General features: G+C 41.8%; 2 protein-coding genes and 1 long non-coding RNA gene across 5 annotated transcripts; 2 read left to right on the top strand and 1 right to left on the bottom strand.

The window, feature by feature from the left end:
• The first annotated feature begins 6 nt into the window (after positions 1–6).
• On the top strand, positions 7–24,638 carry LOC122992034 (enolase-phosphatase E1-like). Of its 3 annotated transcripts, XM_044365570.1 has the most exons (5): positions 7–2,222; positions 6,438–6,442; positions 14,518–14,617; positions 19,446–19,450; positions 24,095–24,638. In XM_044365570.1, exons 1-5 carry the CDS (start codon positions 625–627, stop codon positions 24,538–24,540), a joined length of 2,154 nt encoding a protein of 717 aa, XP_044221505.1. In that variant the 5' UTR covers positions 7–624; the 3' UTR covers positions 24,541–24,638. The 3 variants fall into 3 exon arrangements, with proteins under 3 accessions (XP_044221505.1, XP_044221506.1, XP_044221507.1); XM_044365571.1 differs by lacking the exons at positions 19,446–19,450; positions 24,095–24,638 and having other exon boundaries at positions 14,518–15,050; XM_044365572.1 differs by lacking the exons at positions 6,438–6,442; positions 14,518–14,617; positions 19,446–19,450; positions 24,095–24,638 and adding an exon at positions 2,223–3,298 and having other exon boundaries at positions 7–2,138.
• Positions 8,513–12,259, top strand: LOC122992036. The gene is made up of 2 exons (XM_044365577.1): positions 8,513–11,516; positions 11,547–12,259. Exon 1 carries the CDS (start codon positions 10,254–10,256, stop codon positions 10,971–10,973), a length of 720 nt encoding a protein of 239 aa, XP_044221512.1. The 5' UTR covers positions 8,513–10,253; the 3' UTR covers positions 10,974–11,516; positions 11,547–12,259.
• On the bottom strand, positions 15,697–17,060 carry LOC122992037. The gene is made up of 3 exons (XR_006405968.1): positions 16,735–17,060; positions 16,044–16,400; positions 15,697–15,760 (listed from the first exon to the last, which is right to left on the bottom strand). It is a non-coding gene; the product is annotated as an uncharacterized LOC122992037 (long non-coding RNA).
• Positions 24,639–26,343: the final 1,705 nt, after the last annotated feature.

The following is a 26,343-nucleotide window of genomic DNA, read 5'->3' as shown; positions in this document are numbered from 1 at the left end:
CGTTTTTCAAACTAGCTATCATTGTCATTTTAATAAAAAGATAAAATTCATTTCTTGACCATTTAACAGCCACTGTTCACATCATATTATCAGCCTCGGTTTACTAGTTGTTTTTTGAGCAGCTGTATGACTTTAGCGCCGACTTGTCTGAAAACGAGAAATCTGTCAAACGGTGCCGCCGGTGCCTAGCAACGGTTGCTATGACAGAGTCGCGGGTTTTGAAAATAGTCAGTTACTTTATTCTGTGACGTAATCATGACGAGTGATCAACGTGTAGCCTAGTTACACTTTGATTTGTGACGTGTAGTCATAGATATGTGACGTGGTCATGAGCAGTGATCAACGTGTAGTCTCTCTTTGATCTCTGTAGTCACACTTTGATCTCTGTAGTCACACTTTTATCTGTATCGTCACCCTTTGATTTGTGCTTTGATTCTTTGATCTAGTCACAGATAAAAGATATGAAAGTGGACAAATTTATGTATATAGGGCACCAGAATATTCAAGACCAATACGCAAAACATCGAAGATAATCAATCCTGATAGCTACAGTTAATAAGCATCGAAGGTAATCGCGCTTACAGTCGGATTACAGTAACAGAGCATTGAAAACAAGAGAAGAAAATGGCAGTCGTTACAGTTGATGATGTGCGCTCAGTGATCCATTCCTTTTTGGAGAAGATCACAGAGGAGCAATGGATACTGTTGAAGGAAGGAACTCCTGATGATGCCACAATGTACCTGTTGGCAGAAATGATCACAGAATTCATCATATCCATTACAAATACAATATTGGCGAATCTACGGAGCAAAGATGCGGACGTCTGTAAGGAGGAGCTTCTCAATAGCCTGAACGAAACTCTCCATCAGAGTTTCGTTCAGGCTCTGGAGTTTACGGAGGAAATGCAGTCAGTCAGCTCAGAGAGCTTAACAAAACTAATAGCAAAAGAGGTTGCTGAGAGCGTCAACTCAGCCCTCTCTGCTTCTACTGACTCTGAAAGTAGAGATTTTGTGGTTCCTCATGACAAAGTCGGTGGCCTTCGTGTCACACCATCCCGCAGACTGAACACAATGGTTGGTCATGCAAGCGCTGTGCTTCGTGACTTCATGACCAAAGTGAAAAGTCTGTGCCCACCTCAGCCACGTCAGTCAAGGTCATATAGGGCCACCGATGTAGAGAACACAGACAAAGAGGATATGGTACCACCAATGGAGTCTCCAGAGCATGAGGATGCAGAAATAGAAGATCTGGAGACTTCAGATGAAAAAATGGAGGAGGATGAAGTAGAGAGGCCCGACACTGGTGACCGCCTAGAGTCACCAGTGAAAAGTGAAAGGCAGGACACACCGGAGAAGATGGCATCGGAAGACAGCTTTCTGGCTCAAACCAGTAAAGCTGTCCAAGAGATAATCAGACAAGAGCTTTACGAGTTAACAGAACCTGTACTACATACAGTGGAGGAGTCTGAATATGAACTCCTGCAATCTGATTTCTCTTTAGAGATTGAGGTTATAGGGGACGACATATCTCAGATTCTTACGGAAGAGGCAAAGAGTCTACAACATTCTGAAACTGAGAGTCCGAGAGAAGAAAATAATCTGAAGAGCAAGATCAAGACACTTTTTGCAAAGCTGTTTGCCAAATCATTGATTCATCGTATGGTGGCACAGCTGAAGTCCAAATACCACAAAATCTTCAAAGGTAAAGGCAGACACTCAACGCAGTCCCTCAGGTCTAATGTTGAGTCTCTGCTTCTGGATGAGTACGACATTACAGAGGGTGGAAATGAGGTTTCTGTGTTTCGGCAGTTAGAGATAATTTCCAGTGGGAAACATCTGGTTTTCACAAAAGAACTCAGCGATCTTATCTACAATCACATCAAAGATGGGATGGTGACGCCCGAGATTGTCCCTGAGTCAGAGAGGAAGAAGTCCATCAGAAAGACTCTTAAAGAGCACTATGACGCCCTGTACAACGATGTAGGCAATAGAGTGAAGTGTTTTCTCAGCCTGATGAATTGGTGGCTTAAAATGAAGGTTGGCAGCTACTGCAATAGGGTTGTACTTGCTCTTAAGAACACCAAGATATTCTCACAAATGCCCCCAACAGAAGTCACAGCAGAGGAGGATGCAACAAGGTCCGAGGAGGATGCAACAAGGTCCGAGGAGGATGCAACAAGGTCCGAGGAGGATGCAACAAGGTCCGAGGAGGATGCAACAAGGTCCGAGGAGCGAGACACTGAATCTGAAGAGGATGCAGCGCTCAAGAAAAGGTACATAGCTGTTAGCGTGCTCGTTGAGAAGCTGGTGTGTCGTGTCCTCACCAAAACAAAGAACACTATTATGAACGCAGAGGCCCTGACTCGCCACATCATCAAGAAGACGTGGGCGGAAGTTGAGACTCTAGATTTTAAGGTAACGGAAAAAAGTATAAAAAACATCGACAAGGCCATTTTCAAGGATTTGTGCAAGGTCTGGAAGAGTGCAGACATGGTGGTGATATTAATGAAATCAGGGGATCCGCTAATAGAAAAATACATAGCCGTGTCTTTTAAATCTCACCTGACGCTGAAAAAGCCCAGCACCATCCACCGTTTCTTCTCCTGTGTGCGCAGGGTTTTGGCCGAGCCTTTTCTGAGAATTTTTGTATAATAACAACTGCCTTCATCTTGAAGGAAAAAAGAATAATGGAGGTTTCTCTTTTTTCCTTCAAGATGAACGCAAGAAGTTAAGTCTCACCTCACATCTACCTATCTCCTCATTATTACGGATTCACATCTACCAACCTCCTCCTCCACTGGCCTCCATCCTACATTATCACGGGCTCACATCTACCAACCTCCTCCTCCACTGGCCTCCATCCTACATTATCACGGGCTCACATCTACCAACCTCCTCCTCCACTGGCCTCCATCCTACATTATCACAGACTCACATCTACCCACCTCCTCCTCCACTGGCCTCCATCCTACATTATCACGGACTCACATCTACCAACATCCTCCTCCACTGGCCACCGTCCTACATTATCACGGACTCACATCTACCCACCTCCTCCTCCACTGGCCTCCATCCTACATTATCACGGACTCACATCTACCCACCTCCTCCTCCACTGGCCTCCATCCTACATTATCACGGACTCACATCTACCCACCTCCTCCTCCACTGGCCTCCGTCCTACATTATCACAGACTCACATCTACCCACCTCCTCCTCCACTGGCCTCCATCCTACATTATCACAGACTCACATCTACCCACCTCCTCCTCCACTGGCCTCCGTCCTACATTATTACTGACTCACATCTACCTATAACCTAGAGGTTTCTGTGTTTCGGCAGTTAGAGATAATTTCCAGTGGGAAACATCTGGTTTTCACAAAAGAACTCAGCGATCTTATCTACAGTCACATCAGAGATGGGATGGTGACGACCGACAACTGTAGCCTTCATCTTGAAGGAAAAAAGAATAATGGAGGTTTCTCTTTTTTCCTTCAAGATGAACGCAAGAAGTCCCGCCTCACATCTACCTATCTCCTCATTATCACGGACTCACATCTACCTATCTCCTCATTATTACGGACTCACATCTACCTATCTCCTCATTATTACAGATTCACATCTACCTATCTCCTCCTCCACTGGCCACCGTCCTACATTATTACTGACTCACATCTACCTGCCTCCTTTTTCCTCCTGCACCACTGGTCTCTGTCCTAAAACATCGAGGGGCAGAGACCAGTGGAGCAGGTTAGTTACCTCACTGAGGGGGTTAAGGTTAGGCTTAGGGTTACCTTGATGTAGGGCAGGACTGAGGGCCACTTCAGTGACACCTTATAGCTAGGAGATGAGGGTTCGAGCCCCGAGCCTGAGTCTCTTCTAGTTTGTGCGCTGTCTGCTGTGGTGGTGTGGGTTTACTCTGGGGACTCTGGTTTCCTACCATTTTTCATTAATTGGACACTCTAAATTACCCCCAAAGCTTAACTGGTTCATGATTACAAAAATGCAATAAAAATCATTCAATAAAAAATTAAAATTTCACATCTGCTTTCAATTATTCTTTTATCTTTTGCAGTCAAAACATCACTGGTTCAATTAAAGACAATCATACTTTTACAGTTGAATTCTGTGTAAAGGCATATAAATACAAGAAATATATATTCACTGTTATTTATTGTGTACATCTATTGTAAAGATTTCAAACTATGTAAGCTTACGTTGTGCCTGGATTGTGCTTCTTCATGAGTACCATCTTCAGAGGTAAAATCAAACACTCAGAGTTGTGTTGCAAATAACTAGATTTAAAAATAAATAAATATTGGTACAATTAAGAAGAAATGGTAATGTTGTCTTGTAGCACTCACACTATGTCAACACATTTGTTGTTGCTGATTAATAACAGACATGCTGTTCCTTGATTGTGTTATATGTTTCAAATTTGAGGAAAACTCTTAGTTGAGCGTTCAATGTGTGTTGAGGCAACAGACAGGAAGAATGACACATGACAACTGCACAATTAATTTAAAGTATTTTATTGATATAAGCCATTAAGCTTCCATTAAGCAGAGGAAAGACTTGGATTGAAGCATTGTTTGAGCTGTTATTGCACTGTCAGCAAATATGAATTAATCTTTTACTAATGTATGAGTAATTATATTTGACCTTCTATTGAATACTTTACACAAAATATCACAAAATTGTATAAAATTGCTTTCTACATTTATGCCTGAATGCTTTTTAGGCATGTCTTGAAGCATTTGTTTCATGTTGTTGAAAAATGCTCACTTTCAACCATGTCTTCCAAGGCGTACTGTACCTATCTGCAGACAGCTTCAAATGTTTTCCCCAAACATTTAAGCAGGATGATGTTTGGGCACGTTGAGCTCTATAGTACAGCTGTGAGGACAAATCCTGTGAAAACAAATCAGTATTAGATGGTTGGTTTCGTTAGTTTCCAGTTTCAACAATCATTTAATCTGTTAAAGGGAATGCATAATGTACATTTCCAGGTCTAGAATTATATTTTGGGGTTCAACAGTTCAAAAAACACTTTATGCTTGTCAGCTCATCCCCTGTCTGAAACAGGCTGTTTTAGCTCCTGTCTCTTTAAGACCCCCTCCCCGATGAGCCTGCTCTGTTCTGATTGGTTAGCTCCAGCTAAGTAGTACAGTGGAAACCACATATAATCATCATGTCTGTGTCAGTTTTTCTTTATTTCTCATGCAGATTACCATCTAACTGACATTTGTATATTTATGCACAAATAATCTTGCTTTTAATTTGACAAGCTTCACATTATTGATTTCTAGTTGACATTGTGGCTGTATGTGATGTGCTATTGTGTGTAGCTATTTTGCATTATGTGTCCTGTGTGTTTTTTGCTTTGTAATGTTTGTTATTGTTCCGTTATATGTTTTAATTGTGACCTGCCAAAGGGACTGCAGATGAAAATTAGCTATAAGCTAACTCTGGTACAGTACATCAAATGGTAACATTTATGTTTAACACTGTACATGGTCCCAATAAATATTTAAATAAATAAATATTACATGAATGCTGTTTCAAACACTTGTTTCGCTGCTGCATCTCATTGGCTCGTTTATGGCAGTTTGTCATAAACTTCAAGGAGACTACATTTTTCATTGCGACAAAATGACTTTTATTTTCCTGTCATGATTCCAGTGTGCATGCAGCACCAGCCTCAGGTAACCAGCGCGAAGCAGACGGGTTACTGCGGTTACAGCTGCACATATACATATCATATGTGTATCATGGGAGTAAAGTAAAAAAAAAAAAAAAAAAAAAGAATTACCACAGTTTTACATTTTTTTCCATATGTTGTCATGTATGAAAGGACCCAAAATGAACACTGTAAGCAGACTACTTGATTACTATAGGTGAATTATTTAAACAGCATTTGTATAGGAATGATTCTGTCCCGAGCTTTTTGATCCATATAAGCGGTCAATCACTGTAACTGTGATCATTATAAGCAGTTTCCACTCTAGTAGATTTCACTTATTTTTCTAATTTTTTTACTCGAAATGCAAACTTTTCAAATACATCCGTATATGTTTGAGCAAAGGCTACGAAATGGATGGCCATTTGTGGTCATGCGTGTAACAACGTGATGTCATCATGAGGACGAAGTAGAGATAACATTGCAAACTGAGCATTCAGAGAATGAATAATGAATAACAAATAATGAATTTGGTAAATAAAATACATTGCTCCAAACCCCCACTATGTAGGAGTTCAATGCAGATGATGATATAGACCTGTTACTGTCACCTTATAACACAGGCTTAACAGAGTCTACATAAAATAAAATAAACATTACAGCTGACTGTAAATTCACAGCGCTGTGATGAAGTGAATGTATCTGACTGGATTCCATGCCCAAAGCCCACTGAACAGTGGAAATTGAGTTATCGAGAGCCAGTTTCTTTCTGCCCACTCATTGCACAACAAAGACACGTGAGCCAGAGTTGAGTCTCAAGGGGCAATATTAACCCCCCCCCCCCCAATATGTCCAGTTACAACCAGTTATCATTCTCTGGATTGCAGTGCTGTTCAGAGTCTGAAATCAACAGTCCTCAAGAGGGTAAAGCCTTGCATCTTCCCGCTGTGTATGTACCTGTATGTACAATAGTGATGCATTATTAGACAGGGGAGATTTTTTAAGTGCTTTAATACAAACCATGACAATTCAGACCATTTAACATACCAAAGATCATGGTCCATGGGTCCATTAGCATTTGGTATCCATGAGACACAGCTGAAAGCCACATCTGTATATAAGACATCAATTTATATAAGTAATTCTTAAGATATGTGTCCACAGATTTTAAAACTGTTGAACTTTGACATGCCTGCTCGGTGACTCCTTTAAGCCTCAGTTGAGGAGTCGACCATTCAGCAATGAACACCAGTTAATCTGCACATTGGCCTGATGGCCCTGTTGGGACGGGCAGTAGTGCGTTTGGTTATTAGCAATAATTCATAATTATCATAGATAATTATGAAAATAAGATATTGTTAACCTTAATCAATAATTTGGGCACCAACTGTTGGATCTATGAGGAACACAGTTGATTATTTGCAATAATTATCAATTATCAAAGATAATTAACTAATTATGACAATTAATAGAATTATTAATATGAATAAACAAATACGGGGCACCACCCGGAAACCGGGACCAATAACCAAACAAGGTAGTCTCATAAATGGGAATTCACCTAGAATGTTAATATCAACATTCAAGGGTGAACAAAGAAGGGTTGAATTCAAGCTCTGACTCCTTCAATCAGCCACTTTTCACAATATTACACACAATAATGACAGAAGAACTTCTCTTTAAAGATATAACAGTGTTTATTAAACTTAGCAAAATTAACAAAGTTAACGAATGCTTCATTCAATAAACAACTATCCTAAGATCTAATCCTACCAAACAAAACACAAACAGCTATGTACAGGGTTGGACACATGCAGGGGAATGCGTGTGCGTGTGTGTGTGTGTGTGTGTGTGTGCGCGCGCGACAAGATGGCGACGGGGCCTGACGTGATGACATCGCCGGACGTGACTATGGGAGGAAGTCACGTCGCGCGAGAACCGGATGGCAGAAATGTGGCGGTGTCTTGGTTAGATAGAAGCAAGACGGCGCCGCCTGGCGGAAGAGAAGCTTTGTCCACAGACAGCGTGTGTACGGACGGCAGTCTGTAACGCACGTTGTCTGGTTTCTGATCGACAAAGCAACTTACTTTCTCTCTCACGATGGCACAAAAACAGCAGTAGTCCCGAGCGGGACAAACACAAAACAGTCTAGGGTGGTGAACACAACTAAACAGGCAGCAAACTTAAAATACTCCTAAGAGTAAAGCAGGAAAGATGGACTCGGCGGTCCGTAAACAACACAACAAACAATAGCAAAAGCTAAGAGCTAAATGCTAAGCAACAGCAACTGATGCTGATAAGAACACACAATTAACACTGCCTCTGCCCAGACTTATGCCTATTACTTGGTCGCTTCAGATAGCTAGCAGGGTGTGTGTGTAATCCGTCTTTATGTCCGGCTTTGTCCTGGGCTCGGATGCAGACGGTGGCCGTTCTCCCACGGTCGGCGAAAAACACGGCAGCTGGCTCTCGGCGGCGTGGCGGAGAGAACAGCAGAGTCGACTCGGTGAAGAAGCGTTTCTTCCGTCTCGAGGAAATTGAGGACGCTGGTTGCAGCAGCGGTCTCTCTCGGATCCGGGAATGTGTTCGGGTGAACACGGGCGAAGTCTCGTCTCGTCCGGCGAGGGGAGTCTTCGATGAGGGGGAAACACGTGCGTGGGGTACCCACTTTAGTCAGCTGACTCACAGAGGAACCGGAGTTACCCCTTGCTCAGTGACATGGGAAAGGCGTGTGCGTCGGGGCACGTTCAGTTTTAAAGGGGTGGTGATGTCATGGCTGCGTCATCAGGACGCTCCGCTGTGCAGGAGCGTCTCCGCCAATGAGACTGTATGTTGACTGCTCCTTGCTGAGGTGTGAAAATCGCAAAGCATCCTTGGAAATTGAGTTTGCAATGGACTCCCATCGTCTAAGCAGTATTTTTGTCGCTAATCCTTTGTCTCGGGGAAAACAAAGGAATAAAGCACCTCGTGGTCAGGCCTCACAGGTTACATGTAGGCCTTCTTTGTGTGACCTCATGGTTTGAGGCCCAACAGCCCTTTAATGTGAAATTAGGCTGCAAATAAGAAAACTGGGGAGGCTGGATGCTGCAACTCATCCCTCTCATGCAGCTGTTTTAATTGTGGACCACTGCAGAAATGTAGTATATTCACAACATCTTTAATTTATCTGGGCCAAAGTTGAAATGACAGTGTTGAGCCACTGTAGTAAGCTCACTATTTTACTCTCTCATTAGTGTAAATCTTACAGCTGCACTAGTAAAATCTAGTAACACTTTATTTTATGTCCTGTAATGTGCTAATAATTTCCTTGAAAGTTTCCATGAAAAGTCCTGTAATTTGATACTAATTATAGGGAAAATAGAGACAATGTTATGAGACAGCTACCTGAGTTTAGTTAGTTGTTTTGAGTTTATAAGTTTTCATTTTCAGAGGCAATTACTGGAAAATCCAAGTATTCATTTATTATTGGAAACGTTTTTTTTCCATATTTGTTTGACAAATGTGACATTCATGCATGTTCATTTAACCTGCTGCACACTGACTAAAAACTCTATATTACATTGTGCTTCCTAAGAATTTACAAATGAAATAGTCTGCCTCATAATCTGTCATGTCACATGTATATGGGTGATTGACGTGACGCTCCATTTTTGTGTTCTTGGTGACAAATGTAAATAATAATATATAATATTTCATTAAAATCTCTGTTTTTTTATACAGTATAATCTTCCAGAACTAATACATCTGTAATTAATGAGCATTACAATTCAAATATGTAAATATTTTGTTTTAAACATGACATTTGTCCACTGGCGTGACTGTCCGGAGTAGCATTGCTCATCTCAAAACTACTGTATTTAAATTAATAATAAGTCAAAATACATTAAAATACTTGAATATATATTATAGTAGTGTTAACTTACAGAAACTAAGGTTATAAGTCTTAAGGTCACCATTTAGAATAATTATGAAACGTTACATTTTGTCCGCAAAACTGGTGTCCACCTGGTGTGACGCCACTCTGTAGATCTAAAACAGGCATTAATTTGGGTACCCTATTACTGAGAGGGGTCCTTCTTCATCCAGGAAGAACAGTAGACATCACTGGAGCAGATGCACTGCACACAAGGTGAGTTCTGTCTCAAATCTTTTCATAATTTTGCTATTTCTGTGCATTGTTAGAAATGGGATCCATTGTGCAGTCCTTTTGTGTGACGTAATTTAAGCACTGATCTGAAAATTTTCATCAATTTATATTGATTGACTATTGAAAATATTGTAAACCTTTACACCGCTAGCCAGGATTGAAGACTGTCTCTCATTTAGCTAGGCCGCAAACTGACCTTGACCTTGAAAACGTCCACTGGTGTGACAGCACTGTCCTATAGTGTGACATGAACTGAACGTCACACTGGTGGACATGGCTGTCACACCAGTGGATGTAGGTTCTATGAAGGAGTACAAACCCATCACTCTCTCTTTCCTAACCACTCAATAGTCACTCAATACAGGAACAAGGCTAACTGTTACCTTTTAAGCAGCGTACCCTACACATGGGGGCTAAAGTGAATAATGTGGAACTATTCAGAGAGACCTCATGGGAAAGGTGCTCCTGATGGAGTTGGGGGGGCAGTGAAACGAATGGCAGACAACCATATCCATGGGGGGCAAGACCTTAAAAGCCCAAAGGATGTCTATGAGTTCCTAGTCCAAAAAGAGGTCACAAACATAAGATTCAAGTGGATCGATGAAGCAGATATCCAGGTGTTTGACGAGATGTTGCCACCGTCTGTCCCAAAAGTACCCGGCATATTAAACACACACCAAATACTTTCCTTCTCTGTCGGAGAGATCTTCTATAGGGCACTCAGCTGTTTCTGCCGGTTCCCAGAGATGTGCCACTGCTTCTCTCCAAGCAAGATGAGGCCAGACAAATCAAAAGATTTGGAGGAACCACTCACCTCTGAAGTCCAAGCGACCCAGCCTGAGAATCCCAATAGTGGAGAGGAAGCTGAGGAAGAGCTTGACGACAAGTACACTGTAGGGAAATTCGTCATTGTCCGCTATGACCAGAAGCCATTTGTGGGCCAGATCACACAACTAAATGCTGAGCACATTGAGGTCAATTGCATGGTGCAAATTTGTGGGAAAAACATCTTCAAATGGCCTGCTAAGCGAGACTGCATTATGTACAGCAAGGACGAACTTGTCAGTGTCATCTCTGAGCCAGAGCCCCACCAGCGTGGAGCCCAACTCACCAAATATGACTGGCTGCCGTTCAATGAGGTGTGAAAGGAGGAGGATGAGTCCTTAAACACTACAGCTTTTTAAAATTTTGTTTGTATTTCAAGCTGTACTCTTGTGCTGAGTTGTTTAATGAATTTTACCCAAAGTTTTTAGGTCAGTTCCAGTGGTTATGAATTGTGACAAGTATGGCTATTTGAAAAATGATTTTACTTGAGCACTAAAAATGTGACTGAATTTAATACAGAGAACTCTAATTTTAATTCTTTATCCTGTCTAGTTTTGACTTGAACAAAAATGTAATGAATTTTAAGATAAATTTGAAAAAGAAAAGTAATAATAAGCCAGGACAATTTTGTTTACATGTTCATGTTACTAGTGAACATGTTGCTAAATGTTACTAGTCTGGCTATCTTAATTTTACAACAAACATTTGAACTTCAGGTTATAACTTTATTTTAATGAATTGTTAATGATTTTGAAGGTAATGAATTTTAAAATAAATTTGAACAGGAAATAATAAATGTGACTTTGTAACAAAACATGGGCATAAGGTATTTATTGTCCAATGGTGTGACGGAATGTCCTGTGGTGTGACAAACTGAATTATGAGTGGAAAAGGCATTTTAATGCACAAATTCATGTAAAAAGTGTTGAATAGCATAATAATGATATCATCACTATGCACATATAAGGATGAATTGAAGCTTCATTAGGTTTTATACTAATTATAATGAATATAACCCAACCGTTTGGGTGAAGTCCCTATGTGGACATCTTATAGTAGGGTAATGACATGATTGCGAATTTTTATTGGTTACTTTTGATGTGGAAATATAATTAGAACAAATTGATAAGGATTATGCATATTTGTCTTATCTGGCAAACAATCTCTGAATTAAATATTAATATTAAAAATGTTGTCACACCGGTGGACAATTTTTAGGAGTACCACACAAAAAAGTGAAAAAAATCTAAAATAAATGAGGAATTGGTAATGAATACAATCAATTTTGAGTTACTTACATATAAAGCAATACAATTATGTGTCATTTGACATAAATTTTAAAAATATATTTTTTTCCACTTTGGATTTGAGTTCACGTCAACCACCCATATGTAACTAATATGAACATGATTTTGTGTCGTTTTGTCTCTCATTCTGTGAATAAGACATCAAGTCTGTAGCTCTGTGAGACTCCATTACTTACCAGAAAACGAGTTTATTCATTGAATCACGGATGGTTCTGGAGTGGGTCCAGTTTTAAGGGGCTATAATACCCCTGTGACAAAAAGCAAGGACGTCCTAATGTGTGAAGGCGTTTTCTCCTGAAGCCAGGCTTCCCCGTTTTTCAAACCAGCTATCATTGTCATTTTAATAAAAAGATAAAATTCATTTCTTGACCATTTAACAGCCACTGTTCACATCATATTATCAGCCTCGGTTTACTAGTTGTTTTTTGAGCAGCTGTATGACTTTAGCGCCGACTTGTCTGAAAACGAGAAATCTGTAAAACGGTGCCGCAGGTGCCTAGCAACGGTTGCTATGACAGAGTCGCGGGTTTAGTAAATAGTCAGTTACTTTATTCTGTGACGTAATCATGACGAGTGATCAACGTGTAGCCTAGTTACACTTTGATTTGTGACGTGTAGTCATAGATATGTGACGTGGTCATGAGCAGTGATCAACGTGTAGTCTCTCTTTGATCTCTGTAGTCTCTCTTTGATCTCTGTAGTCACACTTTGATCTCTGTAGTCACACTTTTATCTGTATCGTCACCCTTTGATTTGTGCTTTGATTCTTTGATCTAGTCACAGATAAAAGCTATGAAAGTGGACAAATTTATGTATATAGGGCACCAGAAGATTCAAGACCAACCTCAAATCGAGTTATTCTGACAGACCACTGAGTGAAAACTAAGCCAAGCGCAGTTCTCAATACGCAAAACATCGAAGATAATCAATCCTGATAGCTACAGTTAATAAGCATCGAAGGTAATCAAGCTTACAGTTTGATTACAGTAACAGAGCATCGAAGCTAATCGAGCTTACAGTCGGATTACAGTAACAGAGCATCAAAGACAAGAGAAGAAAATGGCAGTCGTTACAGTTGATGATGTGCGCTCAGTGATCCATTCCTTTTTGGAGAAGATCACAGAGGAGCAATGGATACTGTTGAAGGAAGGAACTCCTGATGATGCCACAATGTACCTGTTGGCAGAAATGATCACAGAATTCATCATATCCATTACAAATACAATATTGGCGAATCTACGGAGCAAAGATGCGGACGTTTGTAAGGAGGAGCTTCTCAATAGCCTGAACGAAACTCTCCATCAGAGTTTCGTTCAGGCTCTGGAGTTTACGGAGGAAATGCAGTCAGTCAGTTCAGAGAGCTTAACAAAACTAATAGCAAAAGAGGTTGCTGAGAGCGTCAACTCAGCCCTCTCTGCTTCTACTGACTCTGAAAGTAGAGATTTTGTGGTTCCTCATGACAAAGTCGGTGGCCTTCGTGTCACACCATCCCGCAGACTGAACACAATGGTTGGTCATGCAAGCGCTGTGCTTCGTGACTTCATGACCAAAGTGAAAAGTCTGTGCCCACCTCAGCCACGTCGGTCAAGGTCATCTAGGGCCACCGATGTAGAAAACACAGACAAAGAGGATATGGTACCACCAATGGAGTCTCCAGAGCATGAGGATGCAGAAATAGAAGATCTGGAGACTTCAGATGAAGAAAAGGAGGAGGATGAAGTAGAGAGGCCGGACACTGGTGACCGCCTAGAGTCACCAGTGAAAAGTGAAAGGCAGGACACACCGGAGAAGATGGCATCGGAAGACAGCTTTCTGGCTCAAACCAGTAAAGCTGTCCAAGAGATAATCAGACAAGAGCTTTACGAGTTAACAGAACCTGTACTACATACAGTGGAGGAGTCTGAATATGAACTCCTGCAATCTGATTTCTCTTTAGAGATTAAGGTTATAGGGGACGACATATCTCAGATTCTTACGGAAGAGGCAAAGAGTCTACAACATTCTGAAACTGAGAGTCCGAGAGAAGAAAATAATCTGAAGAGCAAGATCAAGACACTTTTTGCTAAGCTGTTTGCCAAATCATTGATTCATCGTATGGTGGCACAGCTGAAGACCAAATACCACAAAATCTTCAAAGGTAAAGGCAGACACTCAGCGCAGTCCCTCAGGTCTAGTGTTGAGTCTCTGCTTCTGGATGAGTACGACATTACAGAGGGTGGAAATGAGGTTTCTGTGTTTCGGCAGTTAGAGATAATCTCCAGTGGGAAACATCTGGTTTTCACAAAAGAACTCAGCGATCTTGTCTACAATCACATCAAAGATGGGATGGTGACGCCCGAGATTGTCCCTGAGTCAGAGAGGAAGAAGTCCATAAGAAAGACTCTTAAAGAGCACTATGACGCCCTGTACAACGATGTAGGCAATAGAGTGAAGTGTTTTCTCAGCCTGATGAATTGGTGGCTTAAAATGAAGGTTGGCAGCTACTGCAATAGGGTTGTACTTGCTCTTAAGAACACCAAGATATTCTCACAAATGCCCCCAACAGAAGTCACAGCAGAGGAGGATGCAACAAGGTCCGAGGAGGATGCAACAAGGTCCGAGGAGGATGCAACAAGGTCCGAGGAGGATGCAACAAGGTCCGAGGAGGATGCAACAAGGTCCGAGGAGCGAGACACTGAATCTGAAGAGGATGCAGCGCTCAAGAAAAGGTACATAGCTGTTAGCGTGCTCGTTGAGAAGCTGGTGTGTCGTGTCCTCACCAAAACAAAGAACACTATTATGAACGCAGAGGCCCTGACTCGCCACATCATCAAGAAGACGTGGGCGGAAGTTGAGACTCTAGATTTTAAGGTAACGGAAAAAAGTATAAAAAACATCGACAAGGCCATTTTCAAGGATTTGTGCAAGGTCTGGAAGAGTGCAGACATGGTGGTGATATTAATGAAATCAGGGGATCCGCTAATAGAAAAATACATAGCCGTGTCTTTTAAATCTCACCTGACGCTGAAAAAGCCCAGCACCATCCACCGTTTCTTCTCCTGTGTACGCAGGGTTTTGGCCGAGCCTTTTCTGAGGATTTTTGTATAATAACAACTGCCTTCATCTTGAAGGAAAAAAGAATAATGGAGGTTTCTCTTTTTTCCTTCAAGATGAACGCAAGAAGTTAAGTCTCACCTCACATCTACCTATCTCCTCATTATTACGGATTCACATCTACCAACCTCCTCCTCCACTGGCCTCCATCCTACATTATCACGGACTCACATCTACCCACCTCCTCCTCCACTGGCCTCCATCCTACATTATCACAGACTCACATCTACTCACCTCCTCCTCCACTGGCCACCATCCTACATTATCACGGACTCACATCTACCAACCTCCTCCTCCACTGGCCTCCATCCTACATTATCACAGACTCACATCTACCCACCTCCTCCTCCACTGGCCTCCATCCTACATTATCACAGACTCACATCTACCCACCTCCTCCTCCACTGGCCTCCATCCTACATTATCACAGACTCACATCTACCCACCTCCTCCTCCACTGGCCTCCGTCCTACATTATCACAGACTCACATCTACCCACCTCCTCCTCCACTGGCCTCCGTCCTACATTATCACAGACTCACATCTACCCACCTCCTCCTCCACTGGCCTCCGTCCTACATTATCACAGACTCACATCTACCCACCTCCTCCTCCACTGGCCACCATCCTACATTATCACAGACTCACATCTACCCACCTCCTCCTCCACTGGCTTCTGTCCTACATTATTACTGACTCACATCTACCTATAACCTAGAGGTTTCTGTGTTTCAGCAGTTAGAGATAATTTCCAGTGGGAAACATCTGGTTTTCACAAAAGAACTCAGCGATCTTATCTACAGTCACATCAGAGATGGGATGGTGACGACCGACAACTGTAGCCTTCATCTTGAAGGAAAAAAGAATAATGGAGGTTTCTCTTTTTTCCTTCAAGATGAACGCAAGAAGTCCCGCCTCACATCTACCTATCTCCTCATTATCACGGACTCACATCTACCTATCTCCTCATTATCACAGACTCACATCTACCCACCTCCTCCTCCACTGGCTTCTGTCCTACATTATTACTGACTCACATCTACCTATAACCTAGAGGTTTCTGTGTTTCAGCAGTTAGAGATAATTTCCAGTGGGAAACATCTGGTTTTCACAAAAGAACTCAGCGATCTTATCTACAGTCACATCAGAGATGGGATGGTGACGACCGACAACTGTAGCCTTCATCTTGAAGGAAAAAAGAATAATGGAGGTTTCTCTTTTTTCCTTCAAGATGAACGTAAGAAGTCCCGCCTCACATCTACCTATCTCCTCATTATTACAGATTCACATCTACCCACCTCCTCCTCCACTGGCCTCCGTCCTACATTATTACTGACTCACATCTACCTATAACCTAGAGGTTTCTGTGTTTCAGCAGTTAGAGATAATTTCCAGTGGGAAACATCTGGTTTTCACAAAAGAACTCAGCGATCTTATCTACAGTCACATCAGAGATGGGATGGTGACGACCGACAACTGTAGCCTTCATCTTGAAGGAAAAAAGAATAATGGAGGTTTCTTTTTTCCTTCAAGATGAACGCAAGAAGTCCCGCCTCACATCTACCTATCTCCTCATTATCACGGACTCACATCTACCTATCTCCTCATTATTACAGATTCACATCTACCTATCTCCTCCTCCACTGGCCACCACCCTTCATTATTACTGACTCACATCTACCTGCCTCCTTTTTCCTCCTGCACCACTGGTCTCTGTCCTAAAACATCGAGGGGCAGAGACCAGTGGAGCAGGTTAGTTACCTCACTGAGGGGGTTAAGGTTAGGCTTAGGGTTACCTTGATGTAGGGCAGGACTGAGGGCCACTTCAGTGACACCTTATAGCTAGGAGATGAGGGTTCGAGCCCCGAGCCTGAGTCTCTTCTAGTTTGTGCGCTGTCTGCTGTGGTGGTGTGGGTTTACTCTGGGGACTCTGGTTTCCTACCATTTTTCATTAATTGGACACTCTAAATTACCCCCAAAGCTTAACTGGTTCATGATTACAAAAATGCAATAAAAAATTAAAATTTCACATCTGCTTTCAATTATTCTTTTATCTTTTGCAGTCAAAACATCACTGGTTCAATTAAAGACAATCATACTTTTACAGTTGAATTCTGTGTAAAGGCATATAAATACAAGAAATATATATTCACTGTTATTTATTGTGTACATCTATTGTAAAGATTTCAAACTATGTAAGCTTCCGTTGTGCCTGGATTGTGCTTCTTCATGAGTACCATCTTCAGAGGTAAAATCAAACACTCAGAGTTGTGTTGCAAATAACTAGATTTAAAAATAAATAAATATTGGTACAATTAAGAAGAAATGGTAATGTTGTCTTGTAGCACTCACACTATGTCAACACATTTGTTGTTGCTGATTAATAACAGACATGCTGTTCCTTGATTGTGTTATATGTTTCAAATTTGAGGAAAACTCTTAGTTGAGCGTTCAATGTGTGTTGAGGCAACAGACAGGAAGAATGACACATGACAACTGCACAATTAATTTAAAGTATTTTATTGATATAAGCCATTAAGCTTCCATTAAGCAGAGGAAAGACTTGGATTGAAGCATTGTTTGAGCTGTTATTGCACTGTCAGCAAATATGAATTAATCTTTTACTAATGTATGAGTAATTATATTTGACCTTCTATTGAATACTTTACACAAAATATCACAAAATTGTATAAAATTGCTTTCTACATTTATGCCCGAATGCTTTTTAGGCATGTCTTGAAGCATTTGTTTCATGTTGTTGAAAAATGCTCACTTTCAACCATGTCTTCCAAGGCGTACTGTACCTATCTGCAGACGGCTTCAAATGTTTTCCCCAAACATTTAAGCAGGATGATGTTTGGGCACGTTGAGCTCTATAGTACAGCTGTGAGGACAAATCCTGTGAAAACAAATCAGTATTAGATGGTTGGTTTCGTTAGTTTCCAGTTTCAACAATCATTTAATCTGTTAAAGGGAATGCATCATGTACATTTCCCGGTCTAGAATTATATTTTGGGGTTCAACAGTTCAAAAAACACTTTATGCTTGTCAGCTCCTCCCCTGTTTGAAACAGGCTGTTTTAGCTCCTGTCTCTTTAAGACCCCCTCCCCGATGAGCCTGCTCTGTTCTGATTGGTTAGCTCCAGCTAAGTAGTACAGTGGAAACCACATATAATCATCATGTCTGTGTCAGTTTTTCTTTATTTCTCATGCAGATTACCATCTAACTGACATTTGTATATTTATGCACAAATAATCTTGTTTTTATTTTGACAAGCTTCACATTATTGATTTCTAGTTGACATTGTGGCTGTATGTGATGTGCTATTGTGTGTAGCTTTGTATTTTGCATTATGTGTCCTGTGTGTTTTTTGCTTTGTAATGTTTGTTATTGTTCCGTTATATGTTTTAATTGTGACCTGCCAAAGGGACTGCAGATGAAAATTAGCTATAAGCTAACTCTGATACAGTACATCAAATGGTAACATTTATGTTTAACACTGTACATGGTCCCAATAAATATTTAAATAAATAAATATTACATGAATGCTGTTTCAAACACTTGTTTCGCTGCTGCATCTCATTGGCTCGTTTATGGCAGTTTGTCATAAACTTCAAGGAGACTACGTTTTTCATTGCGACAAAATGACTTTTATTTTCCTGTCATGATTCCAGTGTGCATGCAGCAACAGGCTCAGGTAACCAGCGCGAAGCAGACGGGTTACTGCGGTTACAGCTGCACATATACATATCATACATGTATCATGGGAGTAAAGTAAAAAAAAAAAAAAAAAAAGAATTACCACAGTTTTACATTTTTTTCCATATGTTGTCATGTATGAAAAGACCCAAAATGAACACTGTAGGCAGACTACTTGATTACTATAGGTGAATTATTTAAACAGCATTTGTATAGGAATGATTCTGTCCCGAGCTTTTTGATCCATATAAGCGGTCAATCACTGTAACTGTGATCATTATAAGCAGTTTCCACTGTAGTAGATTTCACTTATTTTTCTAATTTTTTTACTCGAAATGCAAACTTTTCAAATACATCCGTATATGTTTGAGCAAAGGCTACGAAATGGATGGCCATTTGTGGTCATGCGTGTAATAATGTGATGTCATCATGAGGACGAAGTAGAGATAACATTGCAAACTGAGCATTCAGAGAATGAATAATGAATAACAAATAATGAATTTGGTAAATAAAATACATTGCTCCAAACCCCCACTATGTAGGAGTTCAATGCAGATGATGATATAGACCTGTTACTGTCACCTTATAACACAGGCTTAACAGAGTCTACATAAAATAAAATAAACATTACAGCTGACTGTAAATTCACAGCACTGTGATGAAGTGAATGTATCTGACTCGGTTCCATGCCAGAGCCAGTTTCTTTCTGCCCACTCATTGCACAACAAAGACACGTGAGCCAGAGTTGAGTCTCAAGGGGCAATATTAACCCCCCCCCCCCAATATGTCCAGTTACAACCAGTTACCATTCTCTGGATTGCAGTGCTGTTCAGACTCTGAAATCAACAGTCCTCAAGAGGGTAAAGCCTTGCATCTTCCCGCTGTGTATGTACCTGTATGTACAATAGTGATGCATTATTAGACAGGGGAGATTTTTTAAGTGCTTTAATACAAACCATGACAATTCAGACCATTTAACATACCAAAGATCATGGTCCATGGGTCCGTTAGCATTTGGTATCCATGAGACACAGCTGAAAGCCACATCTGTATATAAGACATCAATTTATATAAGTAATTCTTAAGATATGCATCTACAGATTTTAAAACTGTTGAACTTTGACATGCCTGCTCGGTGACTCCTTTAAGCCTCAGTTGAGGAGTCGACCATTCAGCGATGAACACCAGTTAATCTGCACATTGGCCTGATGGCCCTGTTGGGACGGGCAGTAGTGCGTGTGGTTATTAGCAATAATTCATAATTATCATAGATTATTATTATGAAAAGATATTGTTAACCTTAATCAATAATTCAGGCACCAACTGTTGGATCTATGAGGAACACAGTTGATTATTTGCAATAATCATCAATTATCAAGGATAATAAACCAATTATGACAATTAATAGAATTATTAATATGAATTAACAAATATGGGGCACCACCCGGAAACCGGGACCAATAACCAAACAAGGTAGTCTCATAAATGGGAATTCACCTAGAATGTTAATATCTGAGATAAACATTCAAGGGTGAACAAAGAAGGGTTGAATTCGAGCTCTGACTCCTTCAATCAACCACTTTTCACAATATTACACACAATAATGACAGAAGAACTTCTCTTTAAAGATATAACAGTGTTTATTAAACTTAGCAAAATTAACAAAGTTAACAAATGCTTCATTCAATAAACAACTATCCTAAGATCTAATCCTACCAAACAAAACACAAACAGCTATGTACAGGGTTGGACACATGCAGGGGAATGCGTGTGTGTGTGTGTGCGTGCGTGCGTGTGACACAAGATGGCGACGGGGCCTGACGTGATGACATCGCCGGACGTGACTATGGGAGGAAGTCACGTCGCGCGAGAACCGGATGGCAGAAATGTGGCGGTGTCTTGGTTAGACAGAAGCAAGACGGCGCCGCCTGGCGGAAGAGAAGCTTTGTTCACAGACAGCGTGTGTACGGACGGCAGTCTGTAACGCACGTTGTCTGGTTTCTGATCGACAAAGCAACTTACTTTCTCTCTCACGATGGCACAAAAACAGTAGTAGTCCCGAGCGGGACAAACACAAAACAGTCTAGGGTGGTGTACACAACTAAACAGGCAGCAAACTTAAAATACTCCTAAGAGTAAAGCAGGAAAAATGGACTCGGCGGTCCGTAAACAACACAACAAACAATAGCAAAAGCTAAGAGCTAAATGCTAAGCAACAGCAACTGATGCTGATAAGAACACACAATTAACACTGCCTCTGCCCAGACTTATGCCTATTACTTGGTCGCTTCAGATAGCTAGCAGGGTGTGTGTGTAATCCGTCTTTATGTCCGGCTTTGTCCTGGGCTCGGATGCAGACGGTGGCCGTTCTCCCACGGTCGGCGAAAAACACGGCAGCTGGCTCTCGGCGGCGTGGCGGAGAGAACAGCAGAGTCGACTCGGTGAAGAAGCGTTTCTTCCGTCTCGAGGAAATTGAGGACGCTGGTTGCAGCAGCGGTCTCTCTCGGATCCGGGAATGTGTTCGGGTGAACACGGGCGAAGTCTCGTCTCGTCTCGTCCGGCGAGGGGAGTCTTCGATGAGGGGAAAACACGTGCGTGGGGTACCCACTTTAGTCAGCTGACTCACAGAGGAACCGGAGTTACCCCTTGCTCAGTGACATGGGAAAGGCGTGTGCGTCGGGGCACGTTCAGTTTTTAAAGGGGTGGTGATGTCATAGTGCGTCATCAGGACGCTCCGCTGTGCAGGAGCGTCTCCGCCAATGAGACTGTATGTTGACTGCTCCTTGCTGAGGTGTGAAAATCGCAAAGCATCCTTGGAAATGGAGTTTGCAATGGACTCCCATCGTCTAAGCAGTATTTTTGGCGCTATTCCTTTGTCTGATGATGTGATTTTGTGTCGTTTTGTCTCTCACTCTGTGAATAAGACATCAAGTCTGTAGCTCTATGAGACTCCATTACTTACCAGAAAACGAGTTTATTCATTGAATCACGGATGGTTCTGGAGTGGGTCCAGTTTTAAGGGGCTATAATACCCCTGTGACAAAAAGCAAGGACGTCCTAATGTGTGAAGGCGTTTTCTCCTGAAGCCAGGGCTTCCCCGTTTTTCAAACTAGCTATCATTGTCATTTTAATAAAAAGATAAAATTCATTTCTTGACCATTTAACAGCCACTGTTCACATCATATTATCAGCCTCGGTTTACTAGTTGTTTTTTGAGCAGCTGTATGACTTTAGCGACTTGTCTGAAAACGAGAAATCTGTCAAACGGTGCCGCCGGTGCCTAGCAACGGTTGCTATGACAGAGTCGCGGGTTTTGAAAATAGTCAGTTACTTTATTCTGTGACGTAATCATGACGAGTGATCAACGTGTAGCCTAGTTACACTTTGATTTGTGACGTGTAGTCATAGATATGTGACGTGGTCATGAGCAGTGATCAACGTGTAGTCTCTCTTTGATCTCTGTAGTCTCTCTTTGATCTCTGTAGTCACACTTTGTTCTGTATCGTCACCCTTTGATTTGTGCTTTGATTCTTTGATCTAGTCACAGATAAAAGCTATGAAAGTGGAAAAATTTATGTATACAGGGCACCAGAATATTCAAGACCAACCTCAAATCGAGTTATTCTGACAGACCACTGAGTGAAAACTAAGCCAAGCGCAGTTCTCAATACGATAAACATCGAAGATAATCAATCCTGATAGCTACAGTTAATAAGCATCGAAGGTAATCAAGCTTACAGTTTGATTACAGTAACAGAGCATCGAAGCTAATCGAGCTTACAGTCGGATTACAGTAACAGAGCATTGAAAACAAGAGAAGAAAATGGCAGTCGTTACAGTTGATGATGTGCGCTCAGTGATCCATTCCTTTTTGGAGAAGATCACAGAGGAGCAATGGATACTGTTGAAGGAAGGAACTCCTGATGATGCCACAATGTACCTGTTGGCAGAAATGATCACAGAATTCATCATATCCATTACAAATACAATATTGGCGAATCTACGGAGCAAAGATGCGGACGTCTGTAAGGAGGAGCTTCTCAATAGCCTGAACGAAACTCTCCATCAGAGTTTCATTCAGGCTCTGGAGTTTACGGAGGAAATGCAGTCAGTCAGTTCAGAGAGCTTAACAAAACTAATAGCAAAAGAGGTTGCTGAGAGCGTCAACTCAGCCCTCTCTGCTTCTACTGACTCTGAAAGTAGAGATTTTGTGGTTCCTCATGACAAAGTCGGTGGCTTTCGTGTCACACCATCCCGCAGACTGAACACAATGGTTGGTCATGCAAGCGCTGTGCTTCGTGACTTCATGACCAAAGTGAAAAGTCTGTGCCCACCTCAGCCACGTCGGTCAATATCATATAGGGTCACCGATGTAGAGAACACAGACAAAGAGGATATGGTACCACCAATGGAGTCTCCAGAGCATGAGGATGCAGAAATAGAAGATCTGGAGACTTCAGATGAAGAAAAGGAGGAGGATAAAGTAGAGAGGCCCGACACTGGTGACCGCCTAGAGTCACCAGTGAAAAGTGAAAGGCAGGACACACCGGAGAAGATGGCATCGGAAGACAGCTTTCTGGCTCAAACCAGTAAAGCTGTCCAAGAGATAATCAGACAAGAGCTTTACGAGTTAACAGAACCTGTACTACATACAGTGGAGGAGTCTGAATATGAACTCCTGCAATCTGATTTCTCTTTAGAGATTGAGGTTATAGGGGACGACATATCTCAGATTCTTACGGAAGAGGCAAAGAGTCTACAACATTCTGAAACTGAGAGTCCGAGTGAAGAATGTGAAGACAAGCTTTGTGAAAATAATCTGAAGAGCAAGATCAAGACACTTTTTGCTAAGCTGTTTGCCAAATCATTGATTCATCGTATGGTGGCACAGCTGAAGACCAAATACCACAAAATCTTCAAAGGTAAAGGCAGACACTCAGCGCAGTCCCTCAGGTCTAGTGTTGAGTCTCTGCTTCTGGATGAGTACGACATTACAGAGGGTGGAAATGAGGTTTCTGTGTTTCGGCAGTTAGAGATAATCTCCAGTGGGAAACATCTGGTTTTCACAAAAGAACTCAGCGATCTTATTTACAATCACATCAAAGATGGGATGGTGACGACCGAGATTGTCCCTGAGTCAGTGAGGAAGAAGTCCATAAGAAAGACTCTTAAAGAGCACTATGACGCCCTGTACAACGATGTAGGCAATAGAGTGAAGTGTTTTCTCAGCCTGATGAATTGGTGGCTTAAAATGAAGGTTGGCAGCTACTGCAATAGGATTGTACTTGCTCTTATGAACACTAAGATATTCTCACGAATGCCGCTACCAGAAGTCACAGCAGAGGAGGATGCAACAAGGTCCGAGGAGCGAGACGCTGAATCTGAAGAGGATGCAGCGCTCAAGAAAAGGTACATAGCTGTTAGCGTGCTCGTTGAGAAGCTGGTGTGTCGTGTCCTCACCAAAACAAAGAACACTATTATGAACGCAGAGGCCCTGACTCGCCACATCATCAAGAAGACGTGGGCGGAAGTTGAGACTCTAGATTTTAAGGTAACGGAAAAAAGTATAAAAAACATCGACAAGGCCATTTTCAAGGATTTGTGCAAGGTCTGGAAGAGTGCAGACATGGTGGTGATATTAATGAAATCAGGGGATCCGCTAATAGAAAAATACATAGCCGTGTCTTTTAAATCTCACCTGACGCTGAAAAAGCCCAGCACCATCCACCGTTTCTTCTCCTGTGTGCGCAGGGTTTTGGCCGAGCCTTTTCTGAGAATTTTTGTATAATAACAACTGCCTTCATCTTGAAGGAAAAAAGAATAATGGAGGTTTCTCTTTTTTCCTTCAAGATGAACGCAAGAAGTTAAGTCTCACCTCACATCTACCTATCTCCTCATTATTATGGATTCACATCTACCAACCTCCTCCTCCACTGGCCTCCATCCTACATTATCACGGACTCACATCTACCCACCTCCTCCTCCACTGGCCTCCATCCTACATTATCACAGACTCACATCTACCAACCTCCTCCTCCACTGGCCTCCATCCTACATTATCACGGACTCACATCTATCCACCTCCTCCTCCACTGGCCTCCATCCTACATTATCACGGTCTCACATCTACCCACCTCCTCCTCCACTGGCCTCCATCCTACATTATCACGGACTCACATCTACCAATCTCCTCCTCCACTGGCCTCCGTCCTACATTATCACAGACTCACATCTATCCACCTCCTCCTCCACTGGCCTCCATCCTACATTATCACGGACTCACATCTACCCACCTCCTCCTCCACTGGCCTCCATCCTACACTATCACAGACTCACATCTACCAACCTCCTCCTCCACTGGCCTCCATCCTACATTATCACAGACTCACATCTACCCACCTCCTCCTCCACTGGCCTCTGTCCTACATTATTACTGACTCACATCTACCTATAACCTAGAGGTTTCTGTGTTTCAGCAGTTAGAGATAATTTCCAGTGGGAAACATCTGGTTTTCACAAAAGAACTCAGCGATCTTATCTACAGTCACATCAGAGATGGGATGGGGACGACCGACAACTGTAGCCTTCATCTTGAAGGAAAAAAGAATAATGGAGGTTTCTCTTTTTTCCTTCAAGATGAACGCAAGAAGTCCCGCCTCACATCTACCTATCTCCTCATTATCACGGACTCACATCTACCTATCTCCTCATTATTACGGATTCACATCTACCTATCTCCTCATTATTACGGATTCACATCTACCTATCTCCTCCTCCACTGGCCACCGTCCTACATTATTACTGACTCACATCTACCTATCTCCTCATTATTACGGATTCACATCTACCTATCTCCTTATTATTACAGATTCACATCTACCTATCTCCTCCTCCACTGGCCACCACCCTTCATTATTACTGACTCACATCTACCTGCCTCCTTTTTCCTCCTGCACCACTGGTCTCTGTCCTAAAACATCGAGGGGCAGAGACCAGTGGAGCAGGTTAGTTACCTCACTGAGGGGGTTAAGGTTAGGTTTAGGGTTACCTTGATGTAGGGCAGGACTGAGGGCCACTTCAGTGACACCTTATAGCTAGGAGATGAGGGTTCGAGCCCCGAGCCTGAGTCTCTTCTAGTTTGTGCGCTGTCTGCTGTGGTGGTGTGGGTTTACTCTGGGGACTCTGGTTTCCTACCATTTTTCATTAATTGGACACTCTAAATTACCCCCAAAGCTTAACTGGTTCATGATTACAAAAATGCAATAAAAAATTAAAATTTCACATCTGCTTTCAATTATTCTTTTATCTTTTGCAGTCAAAACATCACTGGTTCAATTAAAGACAATCATACTTTTACAGTTGAATTCTGTGTAAAGGCATATAAATACAAGAAATATATATTCACTGTTATTTATTGTGTACATCTATTGTTGTAAAGATTTCAAACTATGTAAGCTTACGTTGTGCCTGGATTGTGCTTCTTCATGAGTACCATCTTCAGAGGTAAAATCAAACACTCAGAGTTGTGTTGCAAATAACTAGATTTAAAAATAAATAAATATTGGTACAATTAAGAAGAAACGGTAATGTT

Source organism: Thunnus albacares, chromosome 11, assembly GCF_914725855.1.
Source record: "Thunnus albacares chromosome 11, fThuAlb1.1, whole genome shotgun sequence".
Lineage (NCBI taxonomy): Eukaryota > Metazoa > Chordata > Actinopteri > Scombriformes > Scombridae > Thunnus > Thunnus albacares.
Note: the sequence above shows the minus strand (reverse complement) of the source record. Positions and strands in the feature narration are given on the sequence as shown.